The sequence below is a fragment of the Scardinius erythrophthalmus genome, assembly GCF_964197995.2.
Source record: "Scardinius erythrophthalmus genome assembly, chromosome: 21".
NCBI classification, from domain to species: domain Eukaryota; kingdom Metazoa; phylum Chordata; class Actinopteri; order Cypriniformes; family Leuciscidae; genus Scardinius; species Scardinius erythrophthalmus.
The window spans coordinates 13,573,771-13,596,554 of record NC_138241.1 but is presented as its reverse complement, the minus strand read 5'-3'; the positions used below and the strand labels follow the sequence as shown (position 1 = coordinate 13,596,554).

The window sequence follows — 22,784 nt, the reverse complement described above, 5'->3', positions numbered from 1 at the left end:
AGTACAGAAGCGAAATGAAATTGAGCGGAAGTATGAAGTCTGACGTAGTCAGGCTAACATATTACACCATTTAAACATTATTAAAAATGCATAGGCTACTGAGTTACTAAAACAATCTTTGTCAAAGAATACACTTGTTTGTTCACAGTTTGAACGTTCTTGTTTCCATTTGTTTAATTTCAAGATCTGAGGTGAATTATTCATTTAAACATTATTAAAAATACATAGGCTACTGAGTTACTAAAACAATCTTTGTCTTTTACAGCTACAAAGCTGGAGCACTAAATGATATTCAAAGTCACTCTGCATGCTTTTAACATTAAATAAAGCACATAAACAGAACCTGAGATTATCATTGCCACACTTTGTGTTTGTTGTTCCAGCTGCGACGTCGCAGAAAAATAGAAACCGTTTCTAAAATAGAATCATCGCGTGTCGCCGTCGCGGCTGGTTAGGACAAAAACTCTGATTAACATGGAAAAGATACCTTTAATCGCACTTTGCGTGTAGTTAGGACACAGTGGTACAGTGCAGAATAAGGCTATTCAAAAACTGCTGACAGAAATGAACATCATGAAAATCATGTTTTTTTTTTTTTAATGGGGTTATATGATGGTTCAAAAAAGAACATTATTTTGTGTATTTGGTTTAATGCATAATGTGTTTACGTGGTTTTAGGTTAAAAAAAAAAGTCATTATTTTACACATACTATACATTACTGTTGCTCCTCTATGAAACGCGTCGATTTTTACAAAGCTCATTGTTCTGAAAAGCGCGGTGTGCTCTCATTGGCCAGCGATCCAGTGCATTGTGATTGGCCCAAAAACCTTAATCGTGTGATGGAAATGTCACGCCCCTTACCATATTTGGAACATCAGCTCCCAAAGCAATAATGACAGGTGCATAATGTCGTAATACCTTATCAATTCGAGCACGAATATGAACCGGAAAATGCAGATTGTTAAGGTTTTATTTCATTGGGGACATAATGTCTTTTTACGAGTTGCGCCGCGCTACGGGTGTGTGAGAACACTATGTAAACATAAAACCATGTCTGCATTTGTAATCGTAGAAATGACAAGCAAGCACTACTCTATACTGCTCAAAACTCGTGTTTGAATAGTCAGTAGACAATACTCGCAAAGATGGAATTGCCCCACTTTTTAGAATCAGCCTTGTGCACAGCCGGCCTTGTAGCTACTCTCCCAGGTTCTGGAAACAGTCCTCCGAAAAATGCGCAGCACACAGTCGAATATTTTGGTTGTACTGTTCTGGAACAGTGTTGTAAATAAAGCTTAACCACTGTTTTCTAATTGTGTCCTCTTTTGTTAGACCAAACAAAGTAGTTTGGCTTTAGCAACAAAAAACACAGCGTCTCCACGACATGGCGGCACTGACGGCAATAGAAGTTACGCCGCCTTTCTTTGCGTATAAGTGTGGGTGGTGTTATGAAACTCTGCCCTCACACACTGACGTAGATTTGTGGGGGCGTGTTTGAACGAAGCGTTTTAGGTAGGCGTGGCTGAGCCTTAACTTTTATAAAGAATATCTCTTTGGGTTTGAGACTTTGAGCTTTGTAACTCTGCAGATCTTGAACTAACAGCTGCATAACACACTAAAGGAAAAGGAAAACAAGAAATCGCAGCATATGACCCCTTAAATGTATTGTTTCTATAAAGGACAAATAATTAATGGAAATCCACATGACTGAATTCCCTTTAAAATGAGAATCATGTCTCAATCGTTCAGCCTGTGGTCTTTAAAGAGGATTTGAGCAAGACTGCCATGATTCTAAACACATATATTTTTATGACAGAAGCTTATTAAAGCAGTGCCAGTGTTGATGTGCTTAGTATTAAGACCACATTTTTCTAATTCGTTCCTTGTAATGACCTCTGAGATAAATACCTCTGGGTTTCATTTGTGAGCATTCATTGAACATTGTTTGTGCTTTTGTGCTGTTCAACAAAAACTGGTTTCGTAGAATAATGGCTTATGTGAGTGGATACTAATTGGTTTTAATTCCTGTGTGACAGAGCCAGACATAAATCTATCAATGCCTGACCAGAGCTTCCTCATTCTTGCAACCAGTTGGCCCTGTCTACACACACACAACACACACACACACACACACACACACACACACACACACACACACACACACACACACACACACACACACACACACTGGGATGAACAATGGGAGAACAAACTGCCAAAATTAAAGAAAAAGATTCTAAATAATGTGAAATATTATAATACTATTAATAATATTCTATGTGACATTGTATTATATATTATTACATATATGAATATATAATAAAATAGAAATATTATTATATTAATTCATATTTTTAAAAAGTAAAGAAATAATTTATATATATTATTATTATGATTATTATTATTATGTATATTAAATATTGTATATAATAATTATTTATTTCCCCAGGAAACAAGACATAATATCTTATGGCATTTTACTACTTTAGTAAATGCATCTTCATTTAAGAATTGTTTTGATATTTGGACTGGAAACAAGACACAAATACTAAGTAAGAAAAGCATTTTTTGCAGTGCGATTTTATTACTTGCAATTGCGGTTAATCTGACATTATTGCTTGCATTTAAAATGTATTACTGATTGTGTACTTGTCTTTAGTTAGCTTGAGCTCTTTTTAGTTACAGTAGGCTAGTATTGTGTAGAATGTATGATTTCAAAATTTCAACATCTAAAACTATGGCATTGTAACAGCCTGATTTCCAGCAAAAAATAACTAATAAAATGACTCATATCGTGATACGGTTTTGGTCATGATGCCCACCCCTAAATAAAAGTCTCTGTAACATTGTTGCTTCTCAAGTCATTTATTTTTTAAGGAGGAAAACCTGGGCCCACGAGGAGGCCTATAATTCTCAGCACTTGAGCGATCTGGTGTAATTTGTGCCTAAGTTTCTCTGCTCTGTGCGAGTTGTAATGTGCAGTGTAGGTGCGCCCCATTACTTTCTGCCTCAAGCCGTCTCGTGTTTTCCTGCGGGGGCTTTTTGAGCTGTCATAACTTTGGCAGGCTGAAATGAAACTTGGTATTACAACCACAAGTGCTTCGTCGAAGGTCTTCCTCAGAACGAGACGCCACCCCTTGCTGCTACCAGTCTCGTTCAGATGGAAATGATAAATGCAGTTTTAACTCAGCAGACAGACAGTAGGAAAGAGAGGGAGACACGAGGGGAATATGGGACGGCATGGAGTTTTGGAAGGGTGGTCGCTATTTTTCTGTGCGGAACTTTGCATTGCCGTCACACGACTAACTGTTTAGAAACTTCGCTCCTTATAAGGAGTTTTGCTCCCTCGTTTGATTAAGATTACTACGCTCCCTGGTAAGCATGAGAGATCAGTGTCACCAGCGAAATAAACAGACACCTCCTTATGGGTCTATCAGTTCTTTTTTGTGAGAGTCTTTTATGACTAAAACTGCGGAAGAATCATTCGTTTTTCCCAATGCAATAATAACCTTCCCTATTGACTTTAACAATACTGAATTTTTCTCTCTTTCACAGGTTTATGAAAAACGGTGGTTCTGTGGTCGACGCAGTAACGTGGCAACAGTAGGTATTTTACCTTTTTTAAATTATTTACTTTTATTATTCTCCATTGTTTATGGAAACTTTGAGATCATCTGTCCAAAGATGCAATGCAGCTTTGCAGTGGTATGAAACCAAAACAAAATGCGAATACAAAAGTTTCAGTTGTTCTCAACTGGTGGGTCACGACCCATAAATGAGACGCAGGTCTGTTCCGATACTGCAGGAGAAAAACAGTGCACATTTTGAAAAAAGCACATTAAGTTGTGTGTGTTTGTGATTCCCAAATGTTGTGTCCCAAATGACTATACACTATGAACTTATACAATATGTACTTATGCACTATGTACTCAATCGTGTAAGGTATACATTTTATATACGGGTATTTTGCATCGGAGTCTATATATTTGTGTAGTTAGGAGTGGACAAATAATATATAAACTTACAGACCATACCAACTTTAAAAAAAGTGTTGGTTTTACATAATTAGTCAAATTGTTGAGCAGTAATAGTACTATTCATACATTTTAAATGGTTTATTTTAGGGACCTTTTTATTATTACTTTTTAACAATAAACAATTTTGGTACTGATTCTGGGTCCGGAAGCAACCAGTTTAGTACCACTAGGTAATTTCATAATTTGTTATGCACAATAGTTTTTAGTAGGGATGCACCGATACCACTTTTTCCATAAAGAATTCGATATCGATAGTTTTGGCCTATTTGCCGATACCGAGCACCGATACGTGTATTTTCATTGCATTTTTTATTTTTAAAAATATTGGCCAGAGAAACCAAAAGAATATGAATCAAATTAGTTGGCTTAGCAAATAGATATTTCCTTCAGTTATTTTCATGCCTAAATATGTCTGTTAAAATGTATTGTAGGAGCTACTGTTACTTTTACTATTCATATTATTGTTCTATCATATTTCTATCATATTACTGTACCACCTTTCTGTAATAATGTAAGGAACCACTCGTTATACATAAATCATGTAACAGGTCATGTTTTTACTTGCACATACGATTCTCTCTCTCTCTCTCTCTCTCTCTCTCTCTCTCTCTCTCTTCTCTCTCTCTCTCTCTCTCTCTCTCTCTCTCTCTCTCTCTCTCTCTCTCTCTCTCTCTCTCTCTCTCTCTCTCTCTCTCTCTCTCTCTCTCTCTCTCTCTCTCTCTCTCTCTCTCTCTCTCTCTCTCTCTCTCTCTCTCTCTCTCTCTCTCTCTCTCTCTCTCTCTCTCTCTCTCTCTCTCTCTCTCTACCAACAGTTAACGTTAGTAATATAAACCAGTGTCATTTTCAAATTCAACTGCCTTGTCAATGGATAAGACACATTACCTGTTTTCAGATATTTTGTAATGAGCATATTACACAATATTCATTCAAATCATTCAATATTCATTTTGAACAGTCATTATGCACAGTTCATCTCATTTGCTTTTATTGAAATTTTACTGCATGTAATATACCTGTATCTGTCATTGGCTACCTTGCTCTCTAGGCATCAGCATACAAAAAGTTTGTCCTCCTGCTCTGTTGTTAATCAAACATGAGTCTGCATTTCCTCACCTCCGCCTTAATTTCTAACACCTGTGAGGTGGGATAATGTGCTGGAAGGTAAATTTACACTCTTAGCAAACACATGCAGGCCTCTAATTAAGGCTTTTTTCCTAATCTGGTTAAGTACCATTACTGAGAAGCATCATAAAAGACGTCAACAGTTGGTGTGTGTTCAATAGTATTTCTCACTTTGGTTAAAACAATTAGCATTCCTTTCATACTTTCAACGAAAACATTCTATTCTCTAACTATTCCATTCTATCCTAAGCCTACAAAGGCTGTATTAATTGGATCAAAAATACAGTAAAAACAGTAATATTGTTAAATATTATTACAATTAAAAAACAGTTTTTTTTAATTTAGTATATATTTTAAAATGTAATTTATTCATGTGATGGCAAAGCTTACTCCAGTCTTCAGTGACTTTTTAATATGCTGATTTGCTGCTCAAGAAACATTTTTATTATTATCAATATTGAAAACCGTTGTGGAAACCACACTGTAAAAAAAAAGCTGTTTAACTACAATCAACTTGGATGTTTAAGTAATTTCAACTTAAATTACATTAAACTGACTAAAAATGAGAATCTTGTATGACAAAAAAAATACTTATTTTGCTGAATGTTGTAATAACTTATTGATCATATAATTTTTTACAGTGCATGATACATTTTTTCAGGATTCTTCAATGAATAAATTTTTTTAAAGAACAGCGTTTATTTGGAATATAAATCTTTTGTAACATTATAAATGTAACTTTTCATCAGTTTAATGCAACCTAAATAAAAGTGTGAATTGTTGTTTTAGAAAAACTTTAAAAGTTAAACTTTTGAACAGTAGTTTATATAATATATACATTTATAAATATATATGAATACATAAATAAATATAAATACTTCACACTTTTCTAATAAGTGAGATCAGTTACGCTACACCTGCGACTGAACAGTAAAGACTCTTTTAGGGATTAGAGCAGCTGTGTTCCTGAGGCTAAAGGATTATCACCTGTAGTGTATTCATCTCTAAACAACCACTTATGTCAAAACCCTCTATCCTATTACCTTCTTCTGGAGGCGAGGACTGTGTGTCCTACTTTGAGAGTTAATTCAGAGGGTGAAAATTAGAAGTGTTCTGATTGTGGAGCGTAAGGGACTGGGCATCTCTTGTCTGACTTTTATTTTGAACCTTTTGTTTTATGTTGTTGTCATGTCTTTGTTCTCAAATCCTGATTGAATCCAGGTGTGTCCTCATTAGTTGTAGAGTATTCATGCTGCCTTCTTTAGTCAAATATGGGATTTTACACGATGGCTGCGTCCGAAAGCTTAGACTTGTTGGCTCGCTGTTCTATCAGGCAATGACTTTGCAGGCAGCGTTTGCACACACAACTGATTTCAGACTTATGAGGCAGTAAAACAGTTTAATGATCTACAACAAGCAAGCTTTGGTGATAACTGTGCAAATATTTAATTACTACAATTAGGGGTGGGCGATATAAACAAAATCTTAAAGCGGCGCTATGCAGTTTTGGCAAACTGTTTTTGCAGTGTTTTCTCGCTTTTTGCTCGCAGGTTTCTCTATGGAGCTCCCCCTACAGCTTCGGAATATATATTTGACAACAGTGTCGTAAAAACTCATTGTCGACTCTCCCCCCTCCCGTCTTCTCCCTCTGGTCATGTGCATTTGTTTTCAAAGAAGCCAGTGAACGCACGGAGCCATGTCCACTGAGGCATGTATGATACACGGAAGGCTAGCATATAAATGTTGAGTGCAGTGCCGTAAAGCAATTCGTTACATCGCGAGACCTGATATATTGGCGGCCTGCCGGCCCAAAGTTGCAAGGGTGTTTTTTCCACTCACAGGCGCTAGGGGGAAGCGAGACGGCCACCGTTCAACCTCAAAAAAGTTATATAACCATTCCCAACGACTCCGAAGCTGTTGAGTTCGAAGGCAGCAAATGATGCATCTATGCAGCTTAAAAAATCGATCAGATGAAGGTATTTCAGGAGACTCAAAATGAAGCTACAAAGGATTCAAACGTGGCTTTATGCCTTCCTACCTAGGAATGCATCCTCCGAAGCATTTTTAAGCTTTCAGACGCAGCCAATATCTCTGACTATAAAACCGGCCCAATGCTTGGAAGATGATGTGTAAAGAAACAAAATGGCAATGCTTCAGTTAGCTTGGCAGGTGTTCATTGACAACACAGCGTTCTACTGGCAACCACACTGAGGGTGATAAATGATATGGTGATGTAATGCTGTGATTTGATTTGTGTGATTATCAGTCACCTTGTGTCATGCACCTGTCAGCTTTTGCACCAAACAGGATTTTGAATCATGTGATGTCAGAGCTTTGACTGATTTATGGGTTGCATTTGCGTAAAAACAAATGTTTATCATGAGCTATATGTTCTTCTTCCTGGGTTCTGCCAGGTTCGCATGAGGTCATCTGCATCTTGACAAAATCAGAGCAAAAAAAATATTGTTCAGTGTTCCAAGAAGTTCCAAACAACAAATAAAACAAAGCCAAGAACATGAAAAAGACCTTCAAAATAAAAGCCAACTGGAATACCAAACTAAAAGACGGACAAGAACCAAACTAAAAGATTCCCAAACCCTTAAAATAGATATGTGTTTTTTACGTGGACAAATTGCACTTCTAATCTATAGCCATAATTTCCAGTTTGACGCATTAGACAAGAAAATTATGTAATGCCTGATATCAGGTCATTAATTTTAGGAAAGGAAGTTGTTATCAGGGTTAACAGTGAACGATGTGTGTACTTCTGTGGAACTTCCCCAAGTTTTATTTGTGCTGATTACCGCAGACACAGCTCTGGATGTTGTATAAAATGACGGGGTTTTTTTTTTTTTTTTAATGGAATTTGGCTGAAAGTCTGGACATCTGGTTATTTGTCTGCCTCAGTAACAGAGTTGATGATATTATTGGTTGCCCATGTTTTTCTGTCAAGTATTGTATTATGAATTCTGTTGATTAATGTTTCCAAAGTAAAGTTATCTAGTTGGTTGAGAAAGATAATGTTTGTCTGAATTGCGAATGATTTGGTCTTGGAAGCATCCAATAGAATGGCTTTAAATAAATAAATAAAGCACAGTCTGGGCAAAGTGTGTTTTGTGAATTTATAGCTGTCATTGACATGAGATATAGCTTGGACAACTTCCATAATTTAACTTAAATACTTAATAAATCATTTGTTGTAACTTAACTTAACTTAACTTAACTTAAGTTTAAGTTGCAACAAATAAAAAGTATTTTCTTAAGAAAAATGTTTTTCATTAGATGTAAAATTTTATTTACAAAAGTAATGTGAACCGCTCTTGTAGTGATGAAATTATAAATTGTTAATGGTTTACTGTATATTTATACAATATACTCCAATGTGTTTTGCCCTGGCTTAACTAATTATTTCATTTATTTTCATATTAAGTTTTAAAAGTGAAAATGTACTGTATTTTAATGAAAAAATATAGAATAAAATGTCTGGTTTGCTGTATATTTACACAATATACTCTGTTTTGCCCTGGCTTATTTGTTTTATTTAAAGACAAAAAGAAGAACAGAAAAAAAAGTTTGTCTGGAGTGGAGTGCAGTGTCGAGCTCAAGTCTGACACGAGCAGTCACTGCCGACTGCTGGAGACCGACAAGGCCAGATCCAGGTCAGGGGGTTTGTGCGATATCATGAGGAATCACAGATGCTGTGTTCAGAGAGCTTCAGCGAAATATGAAGGGCAGTTTTTTACATCTCATTCTGTAGTTTTCCTTCAGATGTGCAGTCGCCTTATAAGCTCTCACTCAGAAAGCGTTTGACTTGCTCAACACTGCATTGCAATATGGCAAACAAGCTCATTAGCGAATGGCCGCTCTCTTTTATCTCCCAGCACAATGACGGCTGGATGTGCTTTCAATGACTTTAATTAGTTCCATGCTGAGTGGCTTTGAATTATCCAGTAATGAGAAACTCCAAGTGTTTTATCAAGTGCATGCAATAGCTGCGGTCATTAAAAGTTATAAGGGCATAAACAAGTTTGCATTTCTCCCTCAATTAGACAGCCCCCCTGCGTCTACAGAGAGAGGGTGGGCTAAACAGACTCATTAATCTGGAGGTCAACCCTGATTAAAAGAAAAGGAAGTAGGAAAGGGTGTCAGAGAGGAGAATTTTATAAAAAAAACTTAGTCAGACTCAAGCCATATGTGCTCACACGTTCTGATGCGTAATTATCATTTTACAGTAAAGGATGATTCCAGGTAGGGGTGGACGATTAACCGGTAGACACGATTAACCGTGGATTAGAAATGTTTCAACCAGTATAGATTTTGGACTACCGTCTCTATCGCGGTTACGCTCACATGATGTTGATGTGCTGGCCATCACAAAACTTATCGTTGAAGTGCAATAAGCAGGGAAAGAGAACGCATTTCGCTATATGCGCGTGCTGTCTGAGAGAATCACGCACATGAACCTGCTTCTCAAAAAGCATGTGAGTACTAAAATTAGGGTTTTTTTGCAGCATAATTGGGCTTGAACGGTTAAATACAAATAAACAGTCGTTTATGTCTTAAGTGAACGTATACAGTTGAGATAAAACAGTATATTGGATCCGTGCAGTCGATCTTAAAGTGACGACAGCCTAATATACCAAACTGGAAGCTCCAGTAATAATGAAAACTACTATTATGTATAAATCTTAATTAAACAATGAAATCATTTAAAAAGGAATTTATACCTTTGTGATATTATGCTGTACCCACATTGGACCAGTAGTTTGGAAAATGAATGGATGGATGATACAGCTGTGGGCACCATCTTCTGGGGAAACACGGGAAGGCATTTAGCGCGTGACTCTCACAATGCATTATTGGTATTCTCTATTATTGAGTGTACATCATTTGTACACTCATTATTGTGGTGCATTATGGGATTAAATGAGTGCACTCAATAATGTCCACTATGGTTTCGGACACCACTACAAATGGCCAGAGACAATTTATATGAGACATGCCACTTCCTCAATCCTCAATACAAATATATAAGGAAAACCCGTAACGGCAAAGATGGCGGTTGTATGCACATGTCCCGCCCCTCCCGCTGGAAAGCCAATCATCTGCTTTTAACAGTCAGCAGCTGACCAATAAGGAGCGAATGTACAGTGACGTGACATAACTGCCATATTCAACCTGTGCTTTCGCGCTGTGACTGGCGCTGAGCCAAAGACGGACGCGCTCAGCGCTTGTCATAGGCTATATCACAACTGTTCAGTGTTTTAACCACATAATGTTTATTTTAGGTTTCAGACATTTAAATACATATAATTGTTTAAGTGCTTGGCACAACACCGGCATTCTGGATAGAGACGTGAATGAAGTTGGTGTCGTGAACGTGAATCCTTGCGCATGCGTAGTAAAAGTATAAACTGTGGGGGAAAAGGCGTTTTAAACCTTATTTTGGGGCAAAGTCATCAAACTTTTTCAGCGATTTTTATCATATTTTACTGCTGTTTCTATACATGCAGTTTTTATGTCCCGGTGTCCAGTGAAAGTGCAGTTCTGACTCTCTGCCCATTCATTTAGATAGGAGCCTGGTCTTGTTAGTCCGAAATAGCTGCCCGGAGGCGTTGCCAAGATGGCGGCCGAGTGGCACGACTTGCCTAAAAGGACTTTGAAATGGCTTCCCCCTCAAATAGTGCCCTATTTAAAGGGCACCTATTATGCAAAATTCACTTTTACATGGTGTTACATGGTTTGAACATAAATGTGTGTTGGCAGTGTGTCAGCAAAACCACCCTAGAATGTAAAAAAACTACTGGGTGGATTTTTATCAATCTCAATAAATCATAAGCACTGTCTCAGAACGCCCTGTTCCGAGATTACTCTCACTGTGACGTAGAATTGCGCTAAGCCCCACCGACGTGGTTTGATTGACAATCTGGTTTTGGCATAGACCCCGCCCTCTGTGATCTGTACACCATCCTCCATTGTTTCAACGACAGCCGGTAATGTCTCCTAAGAAGAGTAACGTTACAGGTGTTCTGTAGGTGTTCTGTTGTGGGATGTAAGAATGGACTGTCTTCACTGACATCAGAGCCACTGAAAACGCAGCGGATGGATTTTATTTATGAAGAAAAGGCGCTACTTAAACTTCCTAAATACGTTTATGTTTTGCGCGAATCATTTTCTGACTGACTGTTTAGTGAACGAGGGTTAAAGTTAATCCTCAAGTGTGGATCGTTGCCTACTGTTCGCGATCCAACGTCACCTCCAGAAGAAGTAAGTGTATTTTATGATTTTTGAGCAAATAGTCATTTCAATCGATGTCAGCCAGTTCAACAACAAATCTGCGTCTAAAGCTATTTATTGTCGTCGTCATAGGATGTCTCAACAAACAACGTCAGACAGTTTGTGTCACGTATCATTTTTTTGCAGCAATTACAAATGTAAATAAATTAAGGTCTGCTCTATCTCCATAGACAGTATATAAACGTCTATCTCCCTGCAGCATATGTTTTCTGGTTCTGTAGCCATCTTCTCACATTTGCCACATAAGCACCTGTACGACAAGTAATGTCAACATGACGCAACAGCACCCCTGGCATAAATATAATTTCGTTTGTACTTAAGAAAAAAAAAATCGTTTGTACTTAGCAAACGTTATCACAGTATTTGTGTGTGTGTAGTTTCAAAAAATTGCGCGAACGTTATCACAATTCGTGTGTGTGTGTGTGTGTGTGTTGCACATCCATAATTACAAAGGGGACGCGATTAAAACTTTGTTAGTACATAAATGTATCAAATAACCATTCCGAGACGTTTAGTCCATTCTCTTTCGTGTTTATTCTGTGCCAGACTCTATTCATCATCTGGGTCCAGCAGCAGGGCGGGGATATGCAGCTCATTTACATTTAAGGTGGTACACACCAAAACGGCTCTTTTTAAAACAGGCCCCAAAAATGACATTTTCAAATGGTTATAATAAATTAACTGTGGGGTATTTTGTGCTGAAACTTCACAAATACATTCTGGGGACACCCAAGACCAATATTACATCTTGTAAAAAGGGGCATAATAGGTGCCCTTTAAGGGTGTAGGGTGCGATTTCGGACACAGCCCTAATGTCTCACTGCTCTTGACTGAATCACTTTTCAATTTTTTTGTAACACAGTGAAGACTATGCAGTGCTTTTATACATTTGATTATACCATTTATGTTGTATTTCTTATTTCTAGTGCTTGGGGGTTTTCAGGTAGGTTTATTTTTCATTTGTGTCTTTGTTCTGTTGTAGTTTGTTTTCCTATATGCTTGTAATAAGTTTGTTCTTATTTTATCACAGTTTACTTGTCTTCAGTAAGCTTGAGTTTTTTTTGTTTTTTTTTACTTTTTTTCCTTAATTTTTGCGATACTGAAATTTGGTGACGAATTATGAAATTTCAATAATATCAACAATTCTGATATCATGAAATTCTATTTAAAGCAAAAATATTGTGATATATATATATCGTTATCGTGAAGTTAAATTACTCATATTGTGAAATAAGATTTTGGTCATACATAACCCAGCCCTAATTCCAGGAATAATAAACATCACAAGTTATGTGAATGGCTCTTGTAGCAGTGGAATTATCTATTTTTAATAGTTTGCTTCATATTTAAACAATATATTCCAATTTGTCCTGCCTTGATTGATTTTTTTTTTTTTTTTTTTTTTTCATTTATTCTATTCATTTATTTTTATTTTTAGGAGAAACATCCGAAGCAAAGTTGATATGAAAAAAAAAAAACACCATAAGAATTCAATTAAGTGTCCCGAGCTATTGAAAGAAAAGCCTCTGAGCAATAAAACCTTCCTCTAATGTATTCGTTATCTGTTACATTAGGAGTTTCTGTTTGCCATTAGACAGATGCATTTTTCTTTAACTCATCTTCCAGATGTCTCCTCTACTTTGAATGCTAAATTCAGAAGTCTTTTTGTTTAGAAGTGGCTAATACCTTTCAAGTGGAATTTAAAACATCAGACACATTAGCTAAATATGATACTAGGGAGGTTGAGAGTTGCTCGTTGCTGTTCGGCATCCAAAGATAATGGAGATTTGTGGCCTCTAGTGTTGTGCAGATTTAATCCCATAGAGACTATACATTTTGAAGGCCAGTGTCCACAGAGAACCACTATTCCTTCGGATACGTCAAGATCCTTGACGTATTGCTTGATAATGGTGCAGTTCATTGAGGCCCTCTTTCCACACCTTTCTCCAGATGGCCGGCCCACAGCTACTTCATCCCGAACTCCTCTCTCTCTCACTCACTCACTCGCTCGCTGCAGCGGCTCTTTGACCAGAAAGAGCTCTGCGTCTTGTTATCGCTGTCTTTTACATCTTAATGTAATTCATGGACTAAATCTGTTAGCTATTTTGTGTGTAAACTTGCAGAGTGGCCTTTAATGCCTTTAATTCATATTTGAACTTTGCTCACTGGAGTGGGAAAATGTGGATTGTGTTATTTCATATTGTACTGGAATCATCAAGATTGATGGCTTTGCCATTTTGGTGTTTGTTTTTATTTGAATTTATTCAAGTCTCAGGCTTTTTATTTTCAAGGGAAAATATTTTGTTTTTATTTTGACATTGAAATAATTGTTAGTTAGAAATGTAGTAATCAGTTGTTGAATCACAATATTGTGTGTGTGTATCAGTACTGTGCAAAGGTCTTAGGTACGTAGTATTTCCACAAAAAAAATGAGTTTAAGCTAATTATTTATAACTGTGGCAACTGCGGAGCCCCTAAAGGGACACGGTGGTGGAAAAAAATATGAGATGGGAGGAAAAATAAGTCAATGCTTTAAAAAACTTTGTGTTTGCTCGAGAAACCTTTGCGTTCCCCCAAGAAACTGTGTTCGCTTTCAAAACCTTTTGAGCTCTTTGTGAGCGAACGCAAAGTTTCTCTGAGAAACACAAAAGTTTTTGCGATGGAATACAAAGTTTCTCAGGGGAACACAAAACATTTGCGTGAGAACGCAAAAGCATTTTTTATTTTTTTTTTCTCCCATCTAATATTTTTTTTTCACCACCATGTCCCTTCAGGGGCTCCGAATGCAACGGCTCCAAGACGCTTGAAGAAACCTACCTCCAAAGCTAGCTGAAAATCTATGTGCAAGTGTACCTGGACAAAAACTGTTTTAAGTTTTTGTACTTAAAATTAGTTAAATACAAACTCAGATGAACGACACATAACTTATTAAACTGTGTCATTATTTATTTAACAAAAATATAGCCAAATTAGAGATGCTATGTGTCACAAACTAAATACAACCTCACTGCTTCCATTGGAATTAAGAAGGTAAGTACCAGTCAGGCCCTGCTAAACAAATGCCCTTTGATTTCTAACTCTATAGGCCTGTTTACACCTGGTCACTTCATGCGTTTTCTGTGATCGAATAGCTATCTGACCGTGAAAAGACCAGGTGTAAATGCCCTCCGAAACGCATTCGAGACAGAATTAAATCCATTCGCTCAAACCATGAGGAGGTGATCTGGGCCACACTCCAGACGAATCTGGACATGTGTAAATGCATTTGGTTGTTGAAACTACATATGTAAATTTTACTCCTCCCAACAATGCTAAAAATAAACATGTAAGAGCTGTTATAGGCTAAATGACATGTTATAGACAGATATGCATCAGATGAGCTGTGTATCTCTTAATCAAGCCAAGGCCGCAAACTACCGCAAATAAAACTGAAAGTAAGTCGCAGAAGCTTAATACACAATCTTCTTCATTAAAAGTAAAAAAACTAAATGATCTTACCAGTGCTGATGCTGCTCTCTCTCCTATTGCGGCCCTTGATTTTTAAATTAGCTGATGATCAATAAAATGCATCTTATATCTGTTGCTTTCGGTGATGTGAACTCCATTAAATCTGCATAAAGCAGGAATTGGAGATCAGATTTATATCCATTTTGCGGAAACACATTTATGTGACCAAGTGTACATGGAATCGTCTTGATAAATCAGATAGCTATCCGATCAGTAAAAATGCATGAAGTGACCAGGTGTAAACAGGCCTTATTAAAACAGAAGTTTTGCCAGTTTGCTTGTCTGAAGCATTCAGGTGTGTGTTAACAATGACAGGGAGGAAAGACATCAGCAATGATCTTAGAGCAGCAATTGTTACTGCCCATCAATCTGAGAAGGGTTGTATGGCCATTTCTAAAGTATTTGAAGTCCATCATTCTACAGTGAGGAAGATTATTCACAAGTGGAAAACATGCAAGACAGTTGCTAATCTTCCCAGGAGTGGATGTCCCAGCAAGGTCAGACCGTGCACTGCTCAGAGAAACTGCAAAAAACTCCAAGAGCTACATCTCAGACTCTACGGGCCTCAGGTGACATGTTAAATGTTAAAATTCATGATAGTACAATTAGAAAAAGACTCAACAAGTATGGCTTGTTTGGAAGGGTTGCCAGGAGAAAGCTTCTTCTCTCTAAAAATAACATGGCAGCACAGCTTAAGTTTGCAAAGTTGCATCTGAATAAACCTCAAGACTTCTGGAACAATGTCCTCTGGACAGACGAGACCAAAGTGGAGATGTTTGGCCATAATGCACTGCGCATTAGGTGAAAACCAAATGCAGCATATGAGCACAAATACATCATACCAATTGTCAAGCACGCTGATGGAGGGGTGATGATTTGGGCTTGTTCTACATCCACAGGACCTGGGCAGTCTGGGCACCTTACAGTCATTGAGTCGACCATGAACTCCTCTGTATACCAAAGTATTCTAGAGTCAAATATGAGGCCATCTGTCCAACAGTTAAAGCTTGGGTGAAACTGTGTCATGCAACAGGACAATGATCCCAAGCACACAGACAAATCTACAACAGAATGGCTGAAAAAGGAAAAGAATCAAGGTGTTGCACTGGCCTAGTCAAAGCCCAGGACCTGAACTCGACTGAAATGCTGTGGCAGGACTTCAAGAGAGCTGTGCATAAACAAATGCCCACTAACCTCAATGCACTGAAGCAACGTTGTGAAGAAAAGTGGGCCAAAATTCCTCCCCAACGATGTGAGATACTGATAAAGTCATATAGAAAATGATTACTTCAAGTTATTTCTGCTAAAGGTGGTTCTACAAGCAATTGAATCATAGGGTGTACTTAGTTTGTCACACATGGCTTCTCCATTTTGGCTTTATTTTTGTTAAATAAATAATGACACTGTGTAATATGTCATGTGTTGCTGTAAAACCGTAGATGTAAAACCATAGAATTCAAAAGGGTGTACTTTCTTTTTCACTATACAGTATTATATGCATGTATAAACAAATAAATGTATAGTTTTTATTTCATTTGTAGACAATTTTCACAATATTACTGTTTTACTATTTTTACGATTTTTGATCAAATTAATGAAGCCTTTTTGAGCATATGAGACATACTCAAGGGCGTAACTTTGGGTCTACCATTGGGGGGGTTAAACTCGCGGCATATTTTATTTATTTATTGAATAATTTTCTTGTGTAAAAGGTCATTTGCCGTTCCTGTTTTAGAAATACATTGTGATACTTTTACTGATTTAGGCTACTTAACGTAAATGCAGCTGTTAACTTGACTATTTATGCCATAATGACACAGTAGTTAAATTAAGTGTTTAAGCACTAGCCAGCAGTGGCAGCTTCCACTTAATTGATTTTTTGTGTGTTCAATATCTTATAAAAAAAAAAAAAAAAAGAACTTAAAGATTAATCAATTGCATCACTGTATTGGCACCTACATGCAGCAAATGTATTATGCACAATTCAACTCTCAATATTACACAATATAGGGTGGCACACTGGAGTGCAGCTTGCACCTTTATTCTGAACAGATTTCACATATTGGTGGGCATCACCAAAACTCACCATCCACTAACAAAATCTTTAAGTTTATCTGTTAAAATGTATTTTATTAACATCACATTTTAAAAACTTAACATCAAATAACAGCATTAAAAACTTTCAAATAGAGAAAATGAAAGTGCAATTATATTATCACTTTGCATGAAATAAGACTCAAAAGTAGATAAAAAAAATGTGTTTGCATTTAGCCTCTGATAACTTCAAATTCAGAAACTTGGAAAGTGTGGACTAACGTTAGTTGTGCTTTGATTCATTTTGTCACTTTGCAAACTCCATGCAAAAAGAACAAAAAATATAAAAAAATAAAAATTCCTAATAATTTACGTATTTTTGTTACCTAAAATACGTTGCGCATACAACTAACGCGATCGTTATAAAGGTGTTTAAACAACAAAACACATCCACTTGCACATATTTATGACCGCTAGCGTAGCTAGCGAAAGCGGTCATATAGGGATTGTCAAAGTTTTTTTTTTTTTTTTTTTCGTCACCTTACTGAATTTTTCGTCAACGATACCAGGGACACCGAAGCACCGGGGAACATGAAATTTGGTGGGCATGTAGCCCCACTAGACTTCTAAGGAAAAATTTCGTTTGGTCCCCGGGGGCCACTCCCCCCCCCCCCCCCCCCGCGCCCCCCCAAACCCCAAAAAATGCAGTTTTTCCTAAATAACTACCTGAACCGTGGCACCGAGGATGAAGAAATTTTTATGGTATGTTGGTCTACTAGACTTTTACGGAAAAATTTCGTTTGGTCCCCGGGGGCCACTTCCCCCCCCGCGCTGGGGCCCCCGTAAATTTTTCGTCAACGATACCAGGGACACCGAAACACCGGGGAACATGAAATTTGGTGGGCATGTAGCCCCACTAGACTTCTAAGGAAAAATTTCGTTTGGTCCCCGGGGGCCACTCCCCCCCCGCGCTGGGCCCCCCCAAACCCCAAAAAATGCAGTTTTTCCTAAATAACTACCTGAACCGTGGCACCGAGGATGAAGAAATTTTTATGGTATGTTGGTCTACTAGACTTTTACGGAAAAATTTCGTTTGGTCCCCGGGGGCCACTTCCCCCCCCCGCGCTGGGGCCCCCGTAAATTTTTCGTCAACGATACCAGGGACACCGAAACACCGGGGAACATGAAATTTGGTGGGCATGTAGCCCCACTACACTTCTACGGAAAAATTTCGTTTGGTCCCCGGGGGCCACTCCCCCCCCGCGCCCCCCCAAACCCCAAAAAATGCAGTTTTTCCTAAATAACTACCTGAACCGTGGCACCGAGGATGAAGAAATTTTTATGGTATGTTGGTCTACTAGACTTTTATGGAAAAATTTCGTTTGGTCCCCGGGGGCCACTTCCCCCCCCCTGCGCTGGGGCCCCCGTAAATTTTTCGTCAACGATACCAGGGACACCGAAACACCGGGGAACATGAAATTTGGTGAGCATGTAGCCCCACTAGACTTCTACGGAAAAATTTCGTTTGGTCCCCGGGGGCCACTCCCCCCCCGCGCTGGGCCCCCCTTAACCCAAAAAAATGCAGTTTTTCCTAAATAACTACCTGAACCGTGGCACCGAGGATGAAGAAATTTTTATGGTATGTTCGTCTACTAGACTTTTACGGAAAAATTTCGTTTGGTCCCCGGGGGCCACTCCCCCCCCCCCGCGCTGGGGCCCCCGTAAATTTTTCGTCAACGATACCAGGGACACCGAAGCACCGGGGAACATGAAATTTGGTGGGCATGTAGCCCCACTAGACTTCTACGGAAAAATTTCGTTTGGTCCCCGGGGGCCACTCCCCCCGCGCGCTGGGCCCCCCAAAACCAAAAAAATGCAGTTTTTCCTAAATAACTACCTGAACCGTGGCACCGAGGATGAAGAAATTTTTATGGTATGTTGGTCTACTAGACTTTTACGGAAAATTTTTGTTTGGTCCCCGGGGGCCACTTCCCCCCCCCCGCGCTGGGGCCCCCGTAAATTTTTCGTCAACGATACCAGGGACACCGAAGCACCGGGGAATATGAAATTTGGTGGGCATGTAGCCCCACTACACTTCTACGGAAAAATTTCGTTTGGTCCCCGGGGGCCACTCCCCCCCCGCGCCCCCCCAAACCCCAAAAAGTGCAGTTTTTCCTAAATAACTACCTGAACCGTGGCACCGAGGATGAAGACATTTTTATGGTATGTTGGTCTACTAGACTTTTATGGAAAAATTTCGTTTGGTCCCCGGGGGCCACTCCCCCCCCCCCTGCGCTGGGGCCCCCGTAAATTTTTCGTCAACGATACCAGGGACACCGAAACACCGGGGAACATGAAATTTGGTGAGCATGTAGCCCCACTAGACTTCTACGGAAAAATTTCGTTTGGTCCCCGGGGGCCACTCACCCCCCCCCCCCCCCCCCCCCCCGCGCTGGGCCCCCCCAAACCCAAAAAAATGCATTTGTTATTGCTTTGTAATTTGTAATTGTAAACATTTGTAATTGTTATGGTATGTTGCTCTTAAGGGCCCACATCAACCTAGCCCATAATCACTCATTTGTGATTTGCGCCCCTCCCATAAAAAATGAAAATGCAATATTATTCTGCTTTAATCGCCCCTATCTTCAGTGGAGATGTTCAGAACTGCACCATATTTCATGTGTATGATTAACTTGACATCCTCTGGGGGTATCCTCTGCTAAGTTTTGTAGAATTTCATCCATGGGGGGGTATAAAATAAATTCATTTATGTGCACATTTAGTGACTGTACACTCATCGGCCTGTAGATGGTGCTGTTGAGCGAAGGGTTGCTGGTTTAGGATGATACTGTCACACACACACATGCAGGAATACAAACAAACGCAAGCATGCACACACACTGACATCCACACGCACAGACACACACCCATACACACACATACAAATCCACATGCACAGACACACACACACAAACACACACGCGCACACATGTACGCACACATACATACACGCACAGACACACACACACTCACACACACAGACACACACATACACACACACACACACACACACACACACAGACAGACATGCACATACTATTACTTTTTTTAGGTATATACATAAACACGCAATACAGCCAAATTACTCCACGTCATTTATTTTTGTGGAAAGCCAGTGCAGGCCTGAGCGGCGGTCATATTTTGTACCGCGATGCGGTACATCTAGTTGACAATCGGAATATCAGATATATCCTGCTATAGCTAACTAATTTGTGAAATTTTGAATAAAAAGAAATAAAAGCAGATCATCAGTCATTCATTCAGCGCTATTGTGGCTGCGGTGTGACAAGCAATGAATGACGCGTCTCCATGGGAACCATAAAGTGATAGCCTAGCTACTACGATCAATAACGGTCGCCTTGAAAAACTTTTAAACTTACGTGTAAAAAGGTTAAGCAAGGCTTACATTTAAATGTGTCTTTGTTTTGTTTTGAGTGTATGGTCAATAAATAAAGGAATTAAAAAGATGGGCACAAAACCTGTTTGTCGCGCCCCATTTGTCATGTCTCTATTCCCCCCCAGCAGTGGGCCGCGCACGCGCCCGCGCCCCCGCCTCACACTTTGAGAAACGCACCTCCGTTTGGTCAGGATTTTTCCTCTTTTTGGCTGGTGTCGACCATAGACTGTAAAAAATGGTGTCGACCAACAATGAAAAATCGTTGTCTGGCTGCCTTTCAGTGTCCTTTTTCATCTTTCCATCCGTTAGCATGCACCGTCAGCTTTCTCCAACCATTCATCCCAGCGACTGCGCAAAATAGTGAACAAACAAACTTGGTCGAGAAAGCGGGTTGGGTAATACCAAGTGGTCGGCGGTGCGGTGGGCGGGGGGTACATTACAGATTATTTAAAATATGATACTATCTTTCTTGCTGGCAAATGAAATTAAGAAAACGAACAAAAGTATTCATTCGGAATATTTCATATTTATTTTAATCTGAATGATGTGATGATATTGGGGGGGTTATATTAGCTGGATCAGATTTTTGGGGGGGTCATAACCCCCGTAACCCCCGTGCAAATTACGCGCATGGACATACTAAAACATACTCTCCCAACCATTTGAACAACAGGATATTAATAAAACATTTTTTTTTTTGCAGTTACTACATTGACAGGCGGGTGACCAAAGTGGAAGACTTTATGAAGACGAGACTTCTGGACACCCTGTCTGAGCAGATTACCAAGGTGTTAAAGGTAGGATTTACAGTAGTTTGTTTTAAAGACAGCCAGCCTAGATATCTTTTGTTTTTGAATGTGTAGTTCAGAGATGTACTAAAATACTGTACGTTTGAGGTTGTTGTTGTTGTAAGTCCCTCCAGTGCTCATTAACTGTGTTTATCTCAAGGGCCCCAGGTTTATCCTCAGCTGCACCATCCAAACAAGCTGTCGTCGGTCTGATAGGTGGCCTAGTGTTAAGGGAGCATGGGTCAGGGCACAGTAAGGAAGGAAAGCTTTTGATTGAGTTTACAATTTACAAGTTCCCCCTCAGACTCATGATGTCTCAGCTGCTCTGGGAATGGTCCCCTTTTGCTCTAATAAGCAGTACCAGGTTTCACAACATTTAAGACTTCCCTCAGGAGGCCCAATCTATAAATACATAGCTCTCCTGTTTTATGCATCTCAAACTCGCACATCTGGTCCAGTGTTCCCCTGAAAGTGAATGAGGGGAAAACTGACCTTCCTCACAGATATCAAACAAAAGACACCAAAGTTTTGTTCACTCCCAAACCCAGTGGGACCGTGATTAGTGCCCATTACATGCGTGATGTCAGATGAACAAGTGCTTATTCCACTTTTAAACTTCAGGTCCAGCGGTCTGTTAACATATAAAATAAGTAATAAAAGATGGAATTCACATCTTTCTTTTTTCTTTAGTGGATCTGCAGGTGTTTGGCGGCATAAGTACCCTCCTGCTGTTTGTGACAGTTAACGGATTTATTTTGAAATATGATTTATGCTTTAGAGTTGATTCTCTGGCTGTCACTCGCTACAGCAGGTCCTGAGGTTCACAGTGTGTCTGAATCACTAGTGGAGAGTATGAGGAGAGCTTTTCTTTGGCTTATTATGAAATATGCCTAATACCAACATGTGTTCTATTATAACCAGACTCTGACCCTGCAGCTGGACGGCAGTCGGTTGTGTATTATGCTGCAGAGTTTGGATCTGATCTCAAATCATGGCCACAGACTGTTTTGGACAGTCTGATTCAAATTGAGCACAAAAACTGTCAAGTCAAGATGCTGGTTTTTATCAGTCAGCTGCATGGTGGAAAAATGACTTTCACAACATTTATTTCATTTCAGTAATACATATAATTGTATTAAATGTAATTGTGTAAAGGAAATAATTTATTTTTAGCAATTGCTACCATATATATATATATATATATAAAATATATATATGGTACCTTTAATATATGTATATACACTCACCTAAAGGATTATTAGGAACACCTGTTCAATTTCTCATTAATGCAATTATCTAATCAACCAATCACATGGCAGTTGCTTCAATGCATTTAGGGGTGTGGTCCTGGTCAAGACAATCTCCTGAACTCCAAACTGAATGTCAGAATGGGAAAGAAAGGTGATTTAAGCTATTTTGAGCGTGGCATGGTTGTTGGTGCCAGACGGGCCGGTCTGAGTATTTCACAATCTGCTCAGTTACTGGGATTTTCACGCACAACCATTTCTAGGGTTTACAAAGAATGGTGTGAAAAGGGAAAA

General features: G+C 38.9%; 1 protein-coding gene across 1 annotated transcript in view; it reads left to right on the top strand.

Annotated features, from left to right (window-relative positions):
• Positions 1 to 22,784, top strand: part of hpse2 (heparanase 2) — a gene marked incomplete at both ends in the record, with an annotated part of 93,843 nt that overhangs the window by 39,523 nt on the left and 31,536 nt on the right. The window contains 2 exons of the mRNA XM_081350782.1: positions 3,557 to 3,604; positions 21,159 to 21,252. Of these exons, the coding sequence (XP_081206908.1) occupies positions 3,557 to 3,604; positions 21,159 to 21,252 (142 nt within the window). The remainder of the gene's footprint in view (positions 1 to 3,556; positions 3,605 to 21,158; positions 21,253 to 22,784) is intronic.